This window comes from Zonotrichia leucophrys, chromosome 1A (assembly GCF_028769735.1).
Source record: "Zonotrichia leucophrys gambelii isolate GWCS_2022_RI chromosome 1A, RI_Zleu_2.0, whole genome shotgun sequence".
Lineage (NCBI taxonomy): Eukaryota > Metazoa > Chordata > Aves > Passeriformes > Passerellidae > Zonotrichia > Zonotrichia leucophrys.
Window position 1 is genome coordinate 59,250,086 of NC_088170.1, and position 20,958 is coordinate 59,271,043.

Here is a 20,958-nt window from a genome sequence, read left to right on the forward strand (position 1 = left end):
AGCTAGTGCACTCGTCGGCAAGGTCCCAGGATGTGGCTCGACTGTCTTTGGTAACTTCTCGTGTACCAAGTGTACATCTGTTCCCTGCAGCAATTCTTGCCAAGAGAACACCCTGCAGAACACCAGTGTGCTGGGGATGCTGAGAAGCAGTGGTCTGAACAATCTGTCACTCATGTACATTCAAAAGAGAATCACTGTAGAGACACTCGCTGGCACTGTGAGGAAATGAGCCATGAGCTACATATCTGGCTTTGCTGCAGTTGTTTTCTGAAGGAAAAAGCAAGTCAAAAAGGAAGTGTAACACTTGGCTGAATGCTGAAGTGACCAAATAAATGGGATTAGCTAAACCTTGCTTGTCTGTCAGTCATTCCTCTGTATGGAAGCAGTCTCTGAAGCCTGCCCATGATGATGACAGCTTCAGTACCTGTTTGGGCTCCTGGGCTGATGCATTTCAAGCTGTGTCATCTGGTTATGTTATGCACTCACCTTGGTCTTGTTGTCCAAGGCAAAAACATGGTTTGGCCAAATGTGTTGCACCCAAGTACTTCCAGTATGTGGAATAAAAGGCTAAAATAAGCACCCATGAATTTTGTTCTCAAATTCAGATCTGCAGTGCCATGACTGCAAAGTGACAGATGTCAAAGCCAAGCCGAGTACCTCATTAATGCAGAGATAAACACACAGAATATGCTGTTTGGAATGACAACACAGTGTGTTTATGTATGTATGCCACTATTTATCATTCTGCAGATGGTTGCTCACAGTGATGTACATCCACAAATATGTTTAATTTTGCCTTTTCCTTTTTTAGGTAATTACCATTTTTCCTTGTTTACACTGACTACTTCTAAGAAGGCCTAGAGATCTCTGAGTTTCTGTGAGGGCAAAGGGTCACATTGCACAAAGCAGACCAGGATCAGCATGCAATCAGTTCTTTGCAGTAATAACAGTCCATGCCTGTAGAGCATTTTTAAAGAAATTATCTTGCTCTCATTTTTATAGCCAGGAAAGCCCAGAGAGGTGAAATGACTTCCCCAAGGTCGCACAGCAGGCTCTGCTCAGTACATAGTTACTATTGTTGCAAATTGGGTAGCTCATCAAGCTTATGCTACTCACACCACTCAGATACAATTCAAACAATAATTATTATTTCTGCTGCAATTTGCACGGCAGTCAAAGCTGGAGGCCACAATCAGGATTCAGCTTGTGCTGGGCTCTGTTCAAGCACCAAATCAAATGCAGTCCCTGCTCCAGGGGGGCTTCCCATCTCAGTAGGGACATTGTTCTGTGGGAACACAAGTGGCACTGGAGGGGGAGGAGGGAAGGAGAGAGGGAGAGACAGAAGGCAGGAACCTCAGTGTAAGGTTGCATTTTTTTGGATAACTGTGAAGTTTGGAAACTTATTATTACTTAAATTATTTAAGTTAGTAAGAAATATAAATGCATTATTGACAGTTGCCTGGCTAGTTACTTAGGTAGCAGTTTATCTTCATCATCTTAATTGCGCAAATACTTTACTTTCAATCCTGTGGTCTTTGATTACATTGAGAGACAGCAATTGGATCCTGCTCTTCAGGGGACTGACTCACACTGCGCTCACCCAATATTAGATTCTTAAGGAGTGATACTATACTTAATTTTACAACTCTTCAATCAACTGTTAGGGCAATTCTTGCTGTAGACCTTTTTATACAATATGTGCTGATATATTTTACAGCCCATGACAATTTGGTACACTAGCCATGAGATAATGAATTAATTTCACTCATGCTAACTTAAGACTGCTACTAAACTCTGCAGTAGTAAAACACATATTAATGCCCACCTTACTGTCTCTCACTGCATCCTTATGGGGCTCCATGCTATCAGAATGTCATATTCCAAATGACCACAAAGCCATTCCTCTTTGGAAGCCTTAACTAAGTCCAATATAAGAATTAATATTTCCTCTAATACTGAATGACATAGACACAATGGGATTATTTTCAAGAGCAAGATTGCTCAGTACCAAGTCAGGACTTCTGAAAGGTCCTAGGAAGTCAACTCCTAAATTTTCTGGTAGGGATCTGCTACTCTATTATTTATTGTAATGCATGTATTTGTATAAATAATGTAAAAGAGCATACGGGAAATATTTGATTGACATCCATAACCTCAGAGGGGTGGGCATATTTTTCAGATTTCAATTAAGCCAAACACTCAAAACACCTTTCCAGTCCATCAAAGCATGTGCTTATAAATCCTTTGCTCAGCTGATGTATTCTGTTGAAATAACCAGCTTTTCACTGACAGTAACAGATTCTAGACCAGCACAATAATACCATAATGTACTCTAGGAGAACTTGAGAATTCACAATTTAAATACATTATTTTACACAGCAAAAGAAAGAGATTCATTTACAATGACTTTCCTTGCCCCTATTTTCAATTGGCTAAATCCACATATAAATTAATGACCTATCACAATGCCAGTTGAGGATACAGCATCAAAAACTAAGGCACTGGAGAACTGACATAAAAAATACCAACGTGATTTCATTTTAGACCATTCAAATTTTTCAGAAATTGATGTTAGGTGCACATTCACTTGTTCCTCTCTGTGAGACATCACTGAAGCTCAGCAGAACTGAGGTATTTACTTAAATGATTAGAACTTGACTTTTAGTACAATGATAAATGGAAGCAATAAATAACAACAGCTTTCTTTAGCAATTGCCAATACATATTTTGCTGCTCTTCAAGCACCATCCACTAATCTCCTTTAGCATCAGGCAATTCAAATTCCTTTATCATTTTCTGATACCTGTATTCATGACACTGTGGCTTTATTTTAATCCCACACAAAAGCACATTAAGAAGGAACTATGATTGACAGAATATTGCTAATCAGAAACAATCCTCCCTAAACTCAGCTTCATAAATTCAAGACACAAGCAAGCATAACCAGAGCGCGGGATTCAGCTCTACACTGTGACACCCAAGTGAAATTTAAACAGGCAAGTTGAGAGTAGAACCAGGGTTTGGTTCACTTTGCCAGCATGCTGCTGCCTAATCACTTGAGCTGTTCTCCTGTTTGTGAGACAGCTGTGTGGGGATGACAGAGAACCTACAGAACCTGCTGAAATAGAAGTCAGAGGTCAGACAGGATCCCCCTGGCATTTTAATCCCAGTAAATTGGATCTAGGCAACTGCTGGATGGCTTGGTTACAGACTGCCATCACATCCTAAGGGGCTGCTGCTGCTGGATGTCCTGCAGAAACACTGCACTGGCCCTGCCACAGCCAGGGCAGGTCTGCCAAGCTCCTTTCACCCTCCTGCAGTCTGACAGGCTAAGGCAGATGTGTGCAGCTGAGGTTTCATTGCACATTCTCTGGCACAGCCCTGCTCTTGAATCTGTGCTTACCCATCACCTGATGAGGTGCAAAGTAACATGGAGCTCTCTGTACAAGTGTGATCTGCATTTGGGCCAGACTTGATGTGGGGAAAAACAGCCCCAGGGAATAAAAGAAAATACATCTCTTGTGAAGAAACAAAATTGCAGTAACAATTTCACAGACCACCTCACTTTTGCCTCAGAACAATTCCTCCAGTGTACCATGCCGCTAAAATTAAATGAAATGCTGTCTTACATGTTTAACACTACGTTTTATACACACCATCTTAGGTTCAAACCTAAACTTGCAGAGTTCAGTAAGACTAAATTTAAACCCAGGCCCTTGTATCTCCAGATCTATTCCTCCAAGGGTCCAAAATCCTGAACAGCATTTGTGAGTATCCACACTGCATGCAAGAGCTTTCACAGACATGTACCCCATCAACAGTGTTCAACTGGAAGCTCAGGGTCTGCCTTAAATATAGTAATAAAAAATATATATTTGATGCACTGAACGCTTGTTTATCCTGCTGAAAAAGTGCTGCCTCCTCTCCCTCCCTGTCTGAAACTGCTGCAGGAGGAAGGAAAAGAGGCAGCAAGGACAGAGCAGGGAACTCAGCATCACCCTGCTACCCATCCTGTGTGAGCAAGGACCACTCAGAGTCCCTTCTTTCAACACCCAACACACTGGACACCAGCCTATTCACACAAAACACAACACGTGCAGCTGTGTATACAAAGATGAAGAGATTTTATGAGTTCCTTAACTATTTAGAAAGATTGTTTATGTAACAGCATGACAACACAAAAATGATGGTAAGCTAACAAGGGAAAACTTCTCCAGGAAACATCCTAGGCAAAATTACATCTCAGGTTAGTCACAGAACTGATAATTTTTAAAATTATTTTCCTGAAACCTTGATATTTTAGAATATTTTAAAGGTTTCTTTTTTTGGATTGCTTTCACTTTTAAACACCAACACTTAGATAACATAAACAATATTTTATTAATGGAATCTAATATCCAACTTGCATGAAAATGCTGAAGGCAAAGAGGAAATATGAAGCACACCACTGCAACTGCTGATGTTGCCAAAGTTTTACAGTTTTGCTGGGAATTTAAGGAAATCTCTTGCCTGTTTGATGAGAATGCCAGGTCGGAATGAGTCTCATTTGAAAGATGTACAGATCTTTGTCTCTATCTTTTTTTTTTTAATCCTGGGAGTCACTGAGATAGAAGTGATACTGCTTAAAAAAACCAGAAGAAATGGGAGTAGAATAGAAAAGAGCATTCACCCAGATGAGTTTGTTTTCAGAAATGAGAAAGAGAAAGAATACACATTGTTACAAACACTGCATTTTTTAATGCGTTTCAGATATTCATCTATTTCTAGTACACAGCTCAGTATTTTACCCAATCTCCTTCCTTCAGAAAGTTGCTGTAGAATCTTTCTGCTCTAATAGTTAGAAACCACCTTGTAATTTTCAGCCTGAAGTGATTTATATCCAGATAATATCCATTTCTTCTTGTACCAGTTACCCATGAGTTTAGAACCATTAGTTTTCACTCTAGAGTCCATGCATTCCAGAAGGTTCATAAACTACTTCTGAGATTTCTAAAAAATACCAAAGAGCAAACAGCAATAGCAAAGTAGGCAACAGGCTGTGATTTGTTCTAACAATGCTACACGACATGTAGTACCACCTTTGGGAAAAGTTTAGGAAACGAAATCAAGTCAAAGAAAAAATCAGTGGCTCAAAGAGTTCTTTTATTTTCCTCTTGTTCTTAGCTGTTCCAGGAGTTTTTAGTCAGGACAGACATCAACCTTCCTCTTTCCACATTAAACTAACCAAGCTTTCCTAGTTTTCTTTTCCCAAGACATGTCACCACCCACTGGTTTTCCTTTTTGAAGCTACTCATTCAGAACTGCACATCAGCGTCCAGAATCCCACACAAAATACCACAATGCAACCTTAATTATGTCAGCATTGCTCTGAATCAACTGGAAATACTTCTCAAAGTACATGCCAGGGCCAGGTATGCCCTGTCCAGAGCAGCCTCCCATTGCCATGCCCTCTTCCCTCACAGAATCACAGACTGGTGATGCTGGAAGGCACCGCTGGAGATCCATCCAGCCCAGCCTCCCTACTCCAGCAGGGAGCAGCTCACAGCCTGTGAGGGCTCCACTGTTCCCCACCCTGAGCTGCACAGCCTTTCCCAGTGCCAGCACCACCCCTCGCTCCTCAAGGCTGACAAACAGCCAAGTGTCACCTGGAAGTGATGCTGGTGAGCCACACTGAAGTGGTGCTGCCACACCAACTGGGGAATCCCACCAAATCCAAATGCCTGACAGGAGCCAAACTCAAGAGACTGTGGCTGGTAAGAGATCTGCATGTTTGGGACTGTATTTTTCTAGCATAATGACCATGCATTGCAATTTCAACTTTTTTATTTTAATGATGGCCTAATATAACTTCACCAGTAATAGGAAGGCTAAATATTAAGATATGGCAACCAAGTAATAATTAACTTTCTTTAGAGGAACATAAATCTACAAGGATGAATAGTTTTATTTTCCTGGAAAGTCTAACACTTCCCTCATGAAATTAATCTTAAAACTTTGAATTAACTCTTTGTGAAATTGCACCGAATGTCCCTTAAGTGTATGCAGTCAATGCAGAACAGTTTTATAGTGTTCAAAGATGTATTAGCCAAGCTGAAGATACCTGTGGGAAATCTGATTTTGAAACACTCAGTCTACATCAGAGAGAAGTCTCATTTATGATTTTTAGGCTCATGGGTAACATTCTTCAACTGCCTCTAAGTGAAAACCTTTTTTTATGGTTTGTTCTACCTTGTTGATCACTTATTCCTCTTGCCAAAGGTTACAAACATCTGTCTTTTTCAAGGTGATTACTAAGTCTACTTTCAAAGATAACTACATTTCATGTAAATTGTTAACCCAGAGATTATTTGTTGACAATTTAAACAAAGCAAATCAGAAATTTATACTATGGAACTAAGTCGCAGTTATAAATTTGTTCAAATTAAAGGAAAAATTCCATGTTACCTTAACTTTCCTGCACAGTTAATTCTTGAGCTCCTCATTTTGAGACTTGGTTACACATTGGTTTTGTCTACACAGATAAATAGAGCAGTACAGGGGAGCATTCCCAGGCATTGAAACTTGACTTGGCGCTATTAAATTGTTAAAATTGTCCCTCAGCATGTGTCGTAGGAGTGTTTTTAGTCTGTTCCATCTAACAATCTTCCAAAACATTGCCAGGTCACAGTTTGCAAGTTAGGACATGCCAGGAATGGTTCCCAGCAGAATGAGTGTAGTGACCCAGTTTCAGAAGGTAAAAATGGAATAGTGTGGGCACTGGCCAATGGGACTCTGCAGCAGAGGGAGACTCTGTACCCCACTAATTTGTGGGTGCAGGCACAGCAGCCACTTCTCTCTGCTAGGCCCTGGCAAGCTGAGCTGGGTCAGTACAGAAATGTCTCTCCAAGAGGCACAGGATCATTTATGTCAGGGTTTCATGCTTACAAGGTGTTCCACCTGGGTAAAACAACCCTCTCCAAGGCTCTTACCCCATCAAGAAACTCCATGGAGCTGGGGAGCATTCCCCTCCCACAGCCACTGCTGAAGCCTGTTATCCCACAGGGACAGGAAAAGGGTCAGACTGGAGGCAGAGACATTGCTAAAATCTTCCCTGATCTCAAGGGACCTGTCCTGCTTTATTCACACTTCTGCTGCACACCAGGTTCACCGTGACCAATAAGCTGCAGCAGCCTGCAGAGGTACAGTCTAGCACAGCAGGACAAGACACATTCTGGCCATGGTAATTGCAGGAGATCACTCACCCTATTCAGTCAACTTCTGCAAAGTAAGGCACTTGACTTTTGACTTCTAGAAGCAAACAAAAGAACCTCCCAAGGTTTCACAAATAGCATTTTCTGAACCTCTGAACTCAGAATATCTGTCTTTGACCTTGCAAGTACAGCATGTCTTGTTTTCTTCTCCATGAACTTTTCCTTTTGAAATACAACCAGAAAAATGAAGAAAGTGGAATGCGTGACAACTCATCAACTGTTTGTAATAATTTATTTCAAACCGTTTATTCCATAGCTTTCTCCTTCTGATGCACTCTCAATTACTTGATTGAATAATATTCTCTGAAATAGCACATGATGTGCTTGTGTCAAAGAGGCTCTCCACAGACGCCATCAGCTACCTTTTAAAATCAATGAAATTCATAAATTTGCATCTGGCTTCTCAAGGAGAAAATAAAAGAACCTTTTCCCCCGGTAAGTATGACCTTCTTATTCTAAAGCCAGCTTGTTTCAAGTCTTCTGCATCTCTGAATGCCAATGTGAAGATGGATAATATCTTTCTTAGAATAGACAGGTCTTGAAGTCTATTATATTGCCTTTTTTAAGGATTCCAGCCATAATTCTCTCCTAGTAATTGGGAGCTGCACACTGTTCCACACAGTAATGCATAATCTAGCTATTCACTGTCATGCTGCTGCCACTGCAATTTTAACAATGCTGATAGCAACCAATGTTATCAAATTCTGCAGATTTTTCAGGCTATACCCTTGTTCATTTTTTTTTCTTTCACCATTTTTGAGCAAAAATGTTTTTATGTTTTCCTTTGTAATGCCTCAATACTGTGACCCTCCCATTCCTCACAGCTGGATCCTGTTAGTTTTCAAATATTGAGTCCACACCACCTGATCATGCCACAGATTTTCTGTTCTGATATGTTTGCTGTCTTTATGTTTGCAAGATCAAAGCTAATGCTGTTTATACCACAGTGCTAAAAAGGCTCTCTTCACGAAAGGTAAAATAACCTTCATGTTTGAAATCTAGCCTTCTTTTCTTCCATGCCTTTTTACTGCTGATAATATCTGTATGTTTCCTTCTTCCTGGCTTCATTTTGGCATACAACAATTTTCTTCATTAAACTTTTAGAAGGAATCCCTGAAAGAACTCGACAGCAGCTGTATCCCATGCCAGTGATGTTCCTTCAGCTGCAAGAAAATAGAGCTGCTCTGACACCAGCCTCTTTCCAAAACCCCAACCCATTTCTCTTTCCTAACCATATCCAAGTTCTCAGCTCCCCACATTTCGATAGGTAATATTCTCCTCTTTTAAAATCTTTCCCAGTTTCTTTCTCCCCTTCTTTATTCCCTCACACATAAACTTTTTCCCAGTGAAATGGCATTCATCCTCAAATAGCCTGGATAACTTTATGCATTTCCCATTGTATTATCTTACTGTTTTTCAAACAGTGGACCACAGCCCCCAGGATGTTCATAAAAGGCAATTGGGAGAGTTATAAGATGCTGAAATTTTTATTACACTCTAAACCAAAAGAAAATATCTCTTCTCCATTCCCTAAACACCTTTATCCTTCAAAAAACAAGTTTTGCTACCAAAATCTCAAATCACTCATACAAATAAAAGATATTCATTTCTTACATGATACATTTTAGACAAGTTCCCTCTGGGATCAAGACAGATGTGGCTGTTTGATTTTGAGCCTCATGACCAATTTAAACCAAATTTGACTGATGCTACAAGCCTTCAAAACACTAAATCCTGCAAGTTTTGTGAAAAAGCTGAAAGCAGAAAAAAAAATCCCAATTTCCCACCAGTGGAAAGACAGGGGTAGTTTTTCCTTTTACAAATCTAGATGGCAACTTGAGGACATCAAACCAACAGACAAATAGCTTTCTGCCAGGTAGAGCACATGCTGTGCCTTTGTCAGCTACAGGGACAGGGAGCCTGTGAGGAGCTGGAGAGTTTGGCCACCAAAGGCACAAAACCATGGGATGCACAAGAGAACTTCTGGTACTGGGGCACACTTCCTTTGGGGGAAGGAATTACTTAGAGCAGAGACACTGGGCACAGCATTTCTCCCTCATTTCCATGGGTCACGTGATACACCTTTTACTTTCATGTTTATAGCCAAACATGAAGAATATTAAGAAAATGTTTACTTCAGTGTAAAGAAACCAAAAAAGCTGCACAGCCCCATCACTCACTTCACCGAAAACTTCCCACTAAAACCTTCAGGTAATTTTCACCACCTCCCCAACTAACCTTTTGACCAGGACACAAGCAGCTCCCAAAGGCAGTGCCCATCACAACCAGTGGGACAGCAGCAGAGCACTGGGGCAGAGCAGCAGAGCACAGGCTACCAGGGGGCATTAAGGATGAAGGAGGTTCTAGGGATCTCTTTTAAACCCACTGGGAAACTTTCTTCTGGAGCTGAATGTACAGAAAATCAAACTGGCAGCATGATTTCTCCTCTGGCAAAAAGAAGCACATGCACCAGGCTTGCTTGCATTAGATGTCCTCATAGGCTTGATGAGACAGTCCCTTTGAGGGAAGGAGAGCACTTGGTTCTTTCCCTCCTCCCTGCCTGCCTGTACAGCTCCAGCAGCCCATTTCCACAAAATGCTCATCATACCATGATCAGAGCCTTCAAAAACCCTGATTTTTCAGAATTTTCTCCCTGATGGTCCAACATCCACTACTGTTCAGAGACCACTAAATAATTTCAGTTACCTCACCCTGCAGGTGCCGTGGGAGTGTTAACACTTTTATCAAAATCAGCATCATTGATGAAAGTCAAGCTCAAAAACCTGATCAGTATTCCTGGACTTGTCTTCCTGTCCCTTTTGCCTCCCATGTGCCTCCCCAGTTTACATGTGGGGAGTACGTAGTGGCAACAAAAGCTGACTGCATTGTTGGCAAGGTCCTCTGCTTCTGGGGAGTTAGTAAAACAATTAACAAAGGAAAAATGCAACTAAAAAGGTTACAAATGTACATACCTCATGGCTAATGCAAATTTGTGTAACTTCATCTTCCAAACACAACATTTGTCAGGCTAAGGAGCACTGCATGACTTGAAATCTTCCCCTGTAGGTCCTCATATGCCATCATCCGTCAATTTTTAATCTTCTTTTGAATAGCAAGAAAATTCATCCTTTTAGCACTTCTTCTTTCATTTATTTAAATCAGTTCTGAGATCCTTTCTACTTTATACTTGAAAGGGTGTCTTAAAAGATATTTGACCTAGACAGAACAGGCATGGGAACCACTGCAGGCAAAGGACTCCATTTTTTGCATACACATTTAGGGACATCACTAGACTTTTTCACTGCAGTGAGAGCTCACATGCAGATGTCCATCTACACAATCTGTAATTTCTCTTCCGTCCCTCTGCTCTGCTGAGACCCCACCTGTGGTGCTGCATGCAGCTCTGGGGTCCCCAGCACAGGAAGGACATAGACCTTTTGCAGCGAGTCCAGAGAAGGGCCATGAAGGTGATTAGAGGGATGGAAAGGTGAAGGAAAAGTTCAGAGAACTGGGATTGTTCAGCCTGGAAGGCTTTGGGGTGACCTAATTGTGGGCTTCCAGTGCGAAAGGGAGCCTACAAGAAAGATGGCAAGGAACTATTTACAAGGGAACATAGTGACAGAACAAGGGGAAATGGATTAAAAGTGAAACTAAGAAGTGGGTTTAGATTAGATATTGGGAAGAAATATTTTATTATGAGGGTGGTGAAACACTGGAACAGGCTGCCCAGGGAGGCTCTGGATGCCCCATCCCTGGGAGTGTTCAAGGCCGGGTTGGATGGGGCTCCGAGCAAGCTGATCCAGTGGAATCTGTCCCTGCCCATGGCAGGGGGGTTGGAGCTGGATGATGTTTAAGGTCCCTTCCAGCCCATTCCATTCTGTGGTTCTGTGATTCCATGATTCTGATTCTTAGAAATCTTACACTGCATGTGGTGTATTAAAATACAGGTTGTAGAAATAAGCCCATGTTATTATGACATCCAAATCAATCTATGCAATTTGCTATCCTCACTATAATTTATTAGACAAATAACTATAATTTATTAAATAAATAATTTTGATGCCACCTTCAAAGTTCAGGAGCCATAAATGTAAATTACTATCTCAACAAATTCTTAAGGATACTGAGGCCATGAACAAGATCCTTTTCGGACTCCTGTTCAAACACTGGTGCAAGGCTGGGTTTTTTCCCAGCCTTCTGGAATTTACCCCTATACCAAGATCTGTCGAACAGCACTAACAAAGGCTCCAAGAGCATCAAGGTCAAGCCTTTTAAGACTCTTACATAAAAGTCACCTGGTCCTGCAGACTGATTTCAAGCACAAAGGAAAACAGCACAGTTGCAATGAAGACTTTTTTTTTTTCCTTTTCATTCTGAAACAATTCCCTGTTTAAAAAAAAAACTTTTAACTGTGGCATGTAATAATCTCTTCATTATGGCTGTTTTGGCCTCAAAGATCTGGCAGTTGAGTGACAGGAAACCAGTTTTAAAAACCTGATTAAAACAATTCAGGGAAAACCTGTGGAACAGCAGAAAGACCAACAGCTGTATGACATAAATCAGTAGAACTACAAAAAACCCCAAAAACCAGTGTATGTCAGCATGTGTACAAACACGACATATTTGTGTGATGAAAGGAAGTAAGGTAGGACCAATACACCTATTCTAAGTAATTTTTCACAAAACTACTAGAGTTCTCCAAAGTAAAAGTAAGAATTAATGCATACCATGGTTTTAATTGACAATGTTTACTTGGATTTCCAAAAGACAATTGATGAATCTATCATTCATAAGTCTTAAAAATCCTAGACTCCCAAAGGATAAAAATAAATGCCCTTGCAAGGATAAATAATTGGAAACAGATGGTAGGACACTACTGTCAATTTTTCAAGTGGAGAGAGGTCAATGGTGGAATCCTGCAGGGATCTGTGCTGGAACTTGGGAGCTACTCGTTTATTTATAAATGAGCTGGAAAACAGGATAAATGGTGAGGTGACAAAGTTAGCTGCTTACATTCATTCAGGGTGGCTGCGATAAGGGCTGACTGTGAAGGAAGACTTTGCAATACTGAGTGACTAGGCAAAAAAAAGTCAAATTAAAGTCAGTGTAGATAAATACGAAGTAATTTCTTTAAGGGGGAAAAAAACTAGCAACACAAAATTATGTGCCCCAAGGGGATTATCAGCACTTCAGGACTGAGATCTTGGGGTTATAATAGGCAGTTGTGTGAAAACATCAGCTCACTGTTCAGTAACAGGGAAAAAAAATTAGTATTACTAATTACTAGGAAAGGAACAAAGAACGAAAGAGAGAATATTATTTAGTCACTGTATGAATGGCTGGTTTGTCTGTCTTCGTATTGTGTGTAGGTCTGGTCCCACAGACTCTGAAAAGATAGAGTAGACTGGAAATGGCTATGGGCAGGGCAGCTGGGACCATCACAAGTTCACTACAAACCTAACAGCTAAGGACTAAGAGACCAAAGGCCTCAAAACCAGGTAACTGAGGGGATACAGCAAAGCTGTAATCAGAGCCAGGACAGGGAATGAGTCTCCAAGTTCCCTGTTCACAGCCTCTTCCCATTGCATGAGCTCAGAGGATCAAATGAAATGGCCAGGCACAAGATTTAAAACACGAAAACCATTGAATCTTCACACAACATGTATCAATCTGTGGAACTCCTTGCTCTGGGGCACTGTAAATGCTAAAAGTTTACACAGGTCTCAGAAAACAAAATCCAGCAAGAGCCTTTAAATGCCAAGATCCACATGAGGAGATCCCTGAGTACTAGTGATGGAGAACCAAGAATACAGAGGGCAAAATGAGCTTTAGCTGCTCTGATGTTTTCATGGGCCATGTTACAGACCACTGTCAAAGATCACTGGACTGTGGTTTGCCAAAGTACAGAGCTTTGATGTTTTGTTCAATAAACTCAGGAATCTCTTGAAAAACCTATATATTGGTTTCATCCTGCTTGTCCATGGGACACTTCTATGCCTTTCTTCTGCTTTCCTTACGTTTTTATTTCTAATAACTTGAAACATCCTAGTAAAGGAAAAAAAAATTACAATGACAGAACAGAAGAGTTGGATTTACTTAACCTATAAAGGAATTAATCTCAAGAGTTAACTTTATTTGTGAGGTTTCCTGTAAACATTATGTGTAGAATAACAAAGAACAGTAATACCTAATTCCTAATGATTTCAAGAGTTTGTGATCATGCAGCAGCTCAAATTAGGTGAGTACATACTGCTTGTACCCATGATTTTGCAATTGCAGAAGAGGAGGTTAGGGGATGGAGAATGAGGCTGCCAGCACTGGCTCTCAAAGTATCAAGTGTACCCTGACAGCATCATGCATGTGCAACAAAGAAGGCAGTCTAAGCCATGGCTAAATCATAGGAACATCTAATCTAGGCTGTACATACAGAAAGTACATTTTTTCTTAAGATTTTTCTTCTTTATCATGTCATAGACCTGTCTAGCCATAGACATGATTGGACAGCAGCAAGGACTGAAAGTGTATGTGCCCAAGATACTGTTTATCTTTTTCTTACTTAATAAACACCTTTTCAAAACAAGAGCTATATCATGCTGACAATTTATAATGACTCATGCAGGACAGACTGTGATCCAAATCTTCCTTCTAAAGAAATCAGTTCCTAAGCTTTCATTTGCAATCCCAAACCAAGCATGATCGCACATCAGAAACCTGATTCTAACAAGATTTAAATGACATCAATTTTAAGTGTTATATTACCAAACTGAATGCTAACACTATGAAAGTACATAATAGCAAGCAAAATCAAAGCTATATTCACATGCTCCTTTATTTCACTACTTCAGATTCAATTTTGTTCCTGTACTACACAGAACTATATCCCTATGTAGATGACATTACTATATTCTTTTTTGTGAGATAAGCATTTTAGATTACTATTATCTATTACTCATACTTTCCAAACAGTAAAGTAATAACACAAATAGGTCATATAGCTCATAAAAACATCATTATAACATCCTGTCCTGCACATTTTACTCTAAGTTTTCCTTCTGTCCTACCACCTTTGTTTTCTTCAAAGGATGAAACTCAAAGCAATATGGACTTTTTGGTAGTTTTTGAGGAAGCTTTTTAAAGTAATACAGAAATGAAGAGTGAGGTAAATACTGAATTAAGGTAAAACATTCAGCAAACAATAAAGTCAGGTTCTTTCAACAACCAACATTGTTCTAGCTCTTCCAGGGCATTCGTGTACAAATTGGGAAAGACAGCAAAAGCCACTTGGCTATGCATGCATTCCCTTATTAATTTTGGAGGGAAGCAGTCTGAGAAGTGATTCTTCTGCTGACATAAAGCTCCTTTTGTTGACTTTTAATGCCAGCAGTGCATCTACCAGCTTTGGAGATGACAAAAATTCTGTGTTGCTTTGCCTGGGAACAAATCTCCAGTCACACCTGCACACATGCAGGAGTCCAGTAGATCAGTCACATATGGTGGTTTCTTAACATTATTACTCACATGTACAGAAACACAGTAAAGGAATCAGATTCATTTTATCTGCCTTTCACTAGCACCTCTGGGCATGAAGTAGTGCAAACATAGATGTTGATGTTGGAAAATGCAAGGGATTTGGAAATTGTGCCGTCCTACTTCGTACTGGACATGAAAAAAACATGCTGAAATGCATCAAAACAGTGAATATTCATGGCACCTTTTAGCAGCAGAGCTAGAAGAAGAGGAAACAGCTGAAAGCTGAAGTCCTTAATGGATAGAGGAGACATCAGTTGTGCAAAGATGGAACAGTTTTCTCTGCCCAGAGCCAAGTGACATGACTGTGTACCATTAACCAGACCACGTCAGAATGCATGTTACTGAAAGGAGAGAGGAGCCACCAGCATCAAAGTGGGTTCCCAGTACAGAGAGAATGAACCCAAAACTAAACTCACTGGAATTGAGAAAAAAACCTACCAGCTTCAAGTGACTGCAGATCACTCCCCAAGTGATACAGAAAGAAATTACAAGGAAACTTCAGTTAAGGCAACAGCATAAAAATGTACAAGAGCACACAGAAAAACATCATTGGAGAGAAAAATGGTTAGAGCTGTTTCATACAAACCAGAGAATTCCACCAGGTCTCATGGTCTAGATGGCAAATTGAATAATGCTGAAGATGTTCAATAGAAAACTCAAAAGAATTTTTGCTCAGAAACTGAAATGGATGTAGGTCAATTAAGGGGACTGAAAAAGTGATTGTGAGCCCATTTTGGTGACATTTTGCTCTGTTTCCCTAACAGCTTATTCCCTCTTATTCCAAAACTTCTCAATTCATTTTACCAGGAGGACATGTAACAGGTATGCTTTGATTTTAGCCCCTTTTCCCCCAAATGATTGAAGAATTAATATTTTCTGTCTAGTTAAAACTGCTTGTATTACGATCTTAATTCTACAGTCCCTCCCAGCTGCACACAAATAACCAATTCTCCACTAACTCAGAGGGAAAGCTGTGCTGGAAATGCAGAAAGGGATGTCCTGGTGTTTTCCCTCTTTCCTACCACACACTTTCCCCAGGGAGACACTGGATGAGATGGGGAAAGTCAAATGAAGTCAGGAGATCTTCTGAAACAAAACCAGCAACTGAAATTAATTCTTTTTCTCTACACTCCTAACATAGAGAGGAAAATAAACCTTGTGGACAAGTGAAACAGACCCTAACCCAAACTCACGCATGCCACATCCAACGACCTCAGCTGCCCTTCCAGTTCACCAGCGAAAGACCTCGCCAAGCCCTGCCACGGAGCCGGAGCGGGCTCTGCCTTGGCCGGGTGGAACTGCGGGACCGGGATTAAGCTTCAACAGGCGGGCAGCCTCCTTCCCCTTCTGCCGCCAGCCCGAACCGTCCCCAGTGCCATTTTCTCCTGACCTTTACAGCAGACCCGCGCTGGAGGACACCCACCGCAGTCCCTGAGCTGCTGGAGCTGCCCACGGGCCGGGTCCCACCCCGAGCCCGGGCAGCGTCCCCGAGCAGCGCTGCGGGCTCAGCCCGGCTTGGCCCACGCCCAGCCGGCGGCCCGGGGCAGGCACGGGCACCGCTCTGCGACGCTGCCGGTGTGTGGCGGCACCCCGAGCATCCCCTCCCGGCCTGCCCCGCCGGGGGAACCCCGACACCCGCCCCGGCGCCGCAAGTTTGTGCAGAGCCGGCCGTGCCCCCGGGCCGAGCTGAGCCGGACAGGGGGTGCGGAGCCCCCCTGCACCGGGGCCGCTGCCTGCACTCACCCGAGGTCAGCTGCATCCAGGCACAGATCTTGTAGACGGTGGCTGTGTTGCAGAAGAAGAAGAGGATGAAGCAGACGATGCAGGCGATGATGAGCATCATCGAGAGCCCGATGAAGAAGGACGCAGCTTTGAAGGCTCCCGAGGGCAGGCTGGAGAAGTCCGTGAAGCTGCCCCGGCAGGTGAGTTCCCGGCTGAAGCCGTTGCCGATGCAGTAGTGGAAGAGCCCGAAGTAGCCCGCCTGCGGGGTATCCACGCCGTCCCCGATCCAGTACGGCTGGATGAAGCACACCACGTTGACGATGGCAAAGCAGATGGTGAAGATGGCCCAGAGCACGCCGATGGCCCGCGAGTTCCGCACGTAGTTGGTGTGGTAGATCTTGGCTGCCTCCTGAGCTGGGAGCATCCCCGCTGCTACCGCTCCTGACGAGCCTGCTCCTGTAGCCGCCGTCCCTGCAGCCGCTCCGGGCATCCTCTCCGAGAAGGTGCCCCCCTCCCCTTCCTCCACCTCCTCCTCCGCCTTCTCCTCCTCCTCCCCGCTCGCTCCTCTCGACGCGACGCGCTCCGCCGCCGCCGCTGCGTGCGAGAGCCGGCGAGCCCCTGTGCCGGGCTTCAGCACAGCAGCCGCGGCAGCGGCGGCAGCACCGACACCGCCCGCCGCCGCCTATCGGGGCGCAGCGCAGCGCCGCCGGCCCCGCGCTCCGCCCGCCTCGCTGCCCGCCCTCCGCCGCCGCCGGGCGCCTCCCGCGCACCGCCCGCCGCGGGTTCCCGCGGGTTCCGCGCAGCCACGCCGGGCACGGGCAGCGCCGGGGAGGCAGCGGCGGCAGGCGGGGAGAGGGGACTGCCTGTGCCTTTCCCCGGGCCAGCCCTGCGTGCGGCTCCCCTCGGCCCGCGGGCACCTCTCCCGGCCGGGGCAGCGGCTGCCGAGGGGACCCGCTCCCCTCTCCTGGGAGATACGTTCAGGCAGCGGGTTTTAAAGTTCAGAACGTGCATGTGGTGTTCCCGTCCCCGCACAGAACATCACCATCGCCTCCCCAGCCGGGGGTGACACCTGCCGGGTCCCCTGCGGCGGGGGAGCGGCGGTGCTGCCGTGCCGTGGTGCGGGGGAACCGGTGCTGTCTCCTGGCTGCAGGAAACCTACGGCAGGCAAAGCTGGAGCTCGGGGGAGTCAGGAATCACCAGCGGCTGCCTGCTCCTCGCCCCGGGAGCGGGATGGCGGCCGCCGAGGGAGCGCGGTGTGAGCGCGGCGCAGCCCTGGGGCGCGGTGCCGCCTCTGGGCGCGGGGCTGGGGCTGCGGAGCCGCTCCGCTCCTGCCGAGCGCTTTCCGCCTGGCACTCGGTGCTCCGAGCGCGCTGGCATGCAGCAGCGATTAGCATACATTAACGAGTAATTAGCATCTGGTAATAATCATTCCTGTGCCAGTGACACTTGGATTTGCAGTCCCCGACCTGTGCGCTGAGCCCGAGCTCGCAGCAGGAGCGACGGGAGACGCGGCGAGGCGAGCGCTCCGGATGCCGAGCGGGGCCGGCAGGGGCCGCGCTCACTCAAACGCTGGAGCTAGAAAGAGGGAGAGAGACTCCCGTAGAAATGATTCCTGGCATTCCTTACATTTTCAACTGTTTCAAGCAAAGTTTTATTTCCGCTCCACGACTGCCACTCACCAGGCGCAGCCCCATGGAGCGCAACGCCAGCCCTTCCCAAGGTTCCCGCAGAGGAAAGGGCAGCTCCTGTTATCAGTTCCAGACTGTCGCGCTCCCGTCGGAGACAGTCAGAGCTTGGGAAGCTGTGGCCGAGGGGTGGGAGCACAAAGGCAGCCGTGGCCGTGCAGCCAGGCCCTTGGCACACATGGCATGGTTGTGCACACATGGCATGGGTGTGCTTAGACACAGGCAGTATGGACCCCAAATACTCGCCTCGCTTTCTTAGGCAGACGGGTCCAAATGTGAAAAGCACTGCTAAAATCCCTGGGGATTTGGTTCACACCGAGTGCGCGTTGTCCAGCGCTGCCGGAGGTGCCCGGGTGCGCTCCGCTGCCTCGTCCAGCTCCTGCTGCAGCTGCTGTGCGTGACCGGACTGCTCATGTGCTGCCTTCAGAGAGGGGCCGAACTTGTTCCAGCCTCCAGCACCAGGAGGAGTGATGGCTCTTCGGTGCTCGCTCCTGTTTCCTTCAGGCCGAGCTTGCCAAACCCCAGGGTTCGGGGCTGGATGCCTCTCCTCACTGTCCTCTAAGCGGCCGTGGAGTGTGGAGGTGCAGAAAATACCAGGTATAGAAGGCAGGAAGAAGCCTGAAGTGGCCCAAGACAATTGAGGAATGGAGGTCGGAGGGAGGGTTGGGAAAGATGTTCAGTGAAATCAAAAAGAAAAAGTAAGTGGGGAAGGGATCTGTGCCAAGTGGGAAGTTTAGTGGTAGTGGGCCTGTAAATATGCAAACATACAATAAAGATGACCCTTAGAACTGGTATGGCAGGAAGAAGAGATGTGGACCTGGGAAGGAGTCAGGAGAGGAGAAATGAGTTGCTTGTAGAAGAAATGGGCCAACAGAGCTGATGGGGACAAAATACTGAGTTTGGAGAAAAAGCGAGGACAAAATACTGAGTTTGGAGAAAAAGCTGGGAACAAGAGTCAGACTAGGGTAGGATTTACCAATTAGCCTGTGAGCATGCAGTGCAGAGCAAAGGGATGTAAATCAAGTGCCACAGACAGCTCTTTTTTTTGGCACATCCTCTTCAGTACTGGATTTTCCAACCATAATATTGCTCTTAAGAATGATATTGCTCTTGTCAGTCTGGACAAGAGAAGGAAGGGCCCGAAGCAGGGAAAGCATCTAGGGTTCTGCTGAAAAGCTGAGTTAAAGACTGTGGGGAAAAAATCCCACCTTGGCCTGGCAGTGATTGGTTGGGTTGTCCTAGGATGTCCTCTCTGATCTCTAGCACCAAAGGGTTCACGTGGACTTTAGGTGATACCCACAGTCCTTCAGTTTAATGCATTGGAAATGGGAAAGAGGTACTAGATGTCTGGTTTTGGGGGCACCTGAATATCTCAGGCTGTGTATCAGAATTTCTTCAGAATACCTAAAGACAGGCTTAGAAGGTACTTTTATGGTTCTTAACACCATTATATGTGTGCTTCATAGCATTAGAAAGGAGAATGTCTCTGTGAGATAGAAGGTTGGCAGATTCTGAATGAATGGTTGAAAGGCAGCTGGGACCTTGTTTCTCAGAGCAGACCTTGCATGGATTTTGGTTGCAGCAGTTCTGAAAATGAGGCCTCAGAAGGAGCCATACTGAGCTGCTGCTCATCTATGAAAGGTTTTAAGCATTGTGCCTGGCATCACAGAAGAATTCTGTGCAGAAGCAGGGATAGTCCCCAGCTCTTCTGAACAGCTTTCATCATCTTAAACCTCAGAAGATTATCCTTTTTCTCCAACAATATTGTACCTCCACAATTTTTCTCCCTGAAAATTAACTGGGTCCCAGCCCTGTAGCTGCCACCTAGTCTCATCTAAAAGAGTCTGGCTTTTGAGCCAGGATTTTCACCAAAAGCTTCTTCAACAGGTGAAATAGGATTCTCATCATCCTGATCTTTCTGGACAGCAGCTGCTGTCTCCCACACCCGATCAGGCAGGATCCTGTTTACCAATTAGCCTGTGAGCGTGCAGTGCAGAACAAAGGGATGTAAATCAAGTGCCACAGACAGCTCTTTTTTTGGCACATCCTCTTCAGCACTGGATTTTCCAGCCGTAATATTGCTCTTAATACATTTTCATGTGCATGTGTGTTCAAAGAAAGGCAAGTTTAAAGAAAATGTATACAACTTCTTAAGTATAATTGTGCCCCAAATTTGCCTGGAGAACACTACTGATCATTTTATCTGACCATGGATATGCTGACCATGGAGTTTTTGTTTGTATAGATCATTACACAAAATACAAAATAAAATGTTATAATAAAAGTTATTTAGTTAATGTTGCTGATCACAGCATTTCTCTTTGGAACATATGAGTTACTTGCAGAGGTGGAGCTGTGGTGTAGAGCTACTTAAATATTTTGTTTGGAGCATGTTGGAGAGAGGCTGTTTGTGGTGCCAGGAAACCCTTGGACATGGTGGGTAAGAAGAGCAGATGCATTTGCTGGGCCATGCATTCAGTTGCATGTCTGGGAAGAAATGCACATCTGGGAATTCATTGATATTCACATGGTGGGAAATTAAGAAAAAAACAGAAGTGGGAAGAGGTAAATGCATGGAGAAGAGTTATCAAGAGAGAGGAATTACACAAAAAGAAGCCTGTGAGGAGGGAATGGGGTAGCAGGAAGTCACACGCCAATGAATCAATAGCAATAAAGTGTCAGACAATGAATGATGAGTTTTGATGACAGTTGAGGTAACTGGGAAAATTGCTGAGCACATGAGGCCAGGCTCACACAGACATAGCAAACCT

At 44.3% G+C, this 20,958-nt stretch overlaps 1 protein-coding gene across 3 annotated transcripts in view; it reads right to left on the bottom strand.

Annotated features, from left to right (window-relative positions):
• LHFPL3 (LHFPL tetraspan subfamily member 3) overlaps positions 1 to 17,168 on the bottom strand; it is a 236,668-nt gene extending 219,500 nt beyond the window's left edge. The window contains exon 1 of one of the 3 annotated variants that reach the window (XM_064702878.1): positions 16,524 to 17,168. In XM_064702878.1, the coding sequence (XP_064558948.1) occupies positions 16,524 to 16,992 (469 nt within the window). In that variant the 5' untranslated portion in view covers positions 16,993 to 17,168. The remainder of the gene's footprint in view (positions 1 to 16,523) is intronic. The other 2 variants (XM_064702880.1, XM_064702879.1) reach the window with 2 other exon arrangements.
• Between the last annotated feature and the right edge of the window lie 3,790 nt (positions 17,169 to 20,958).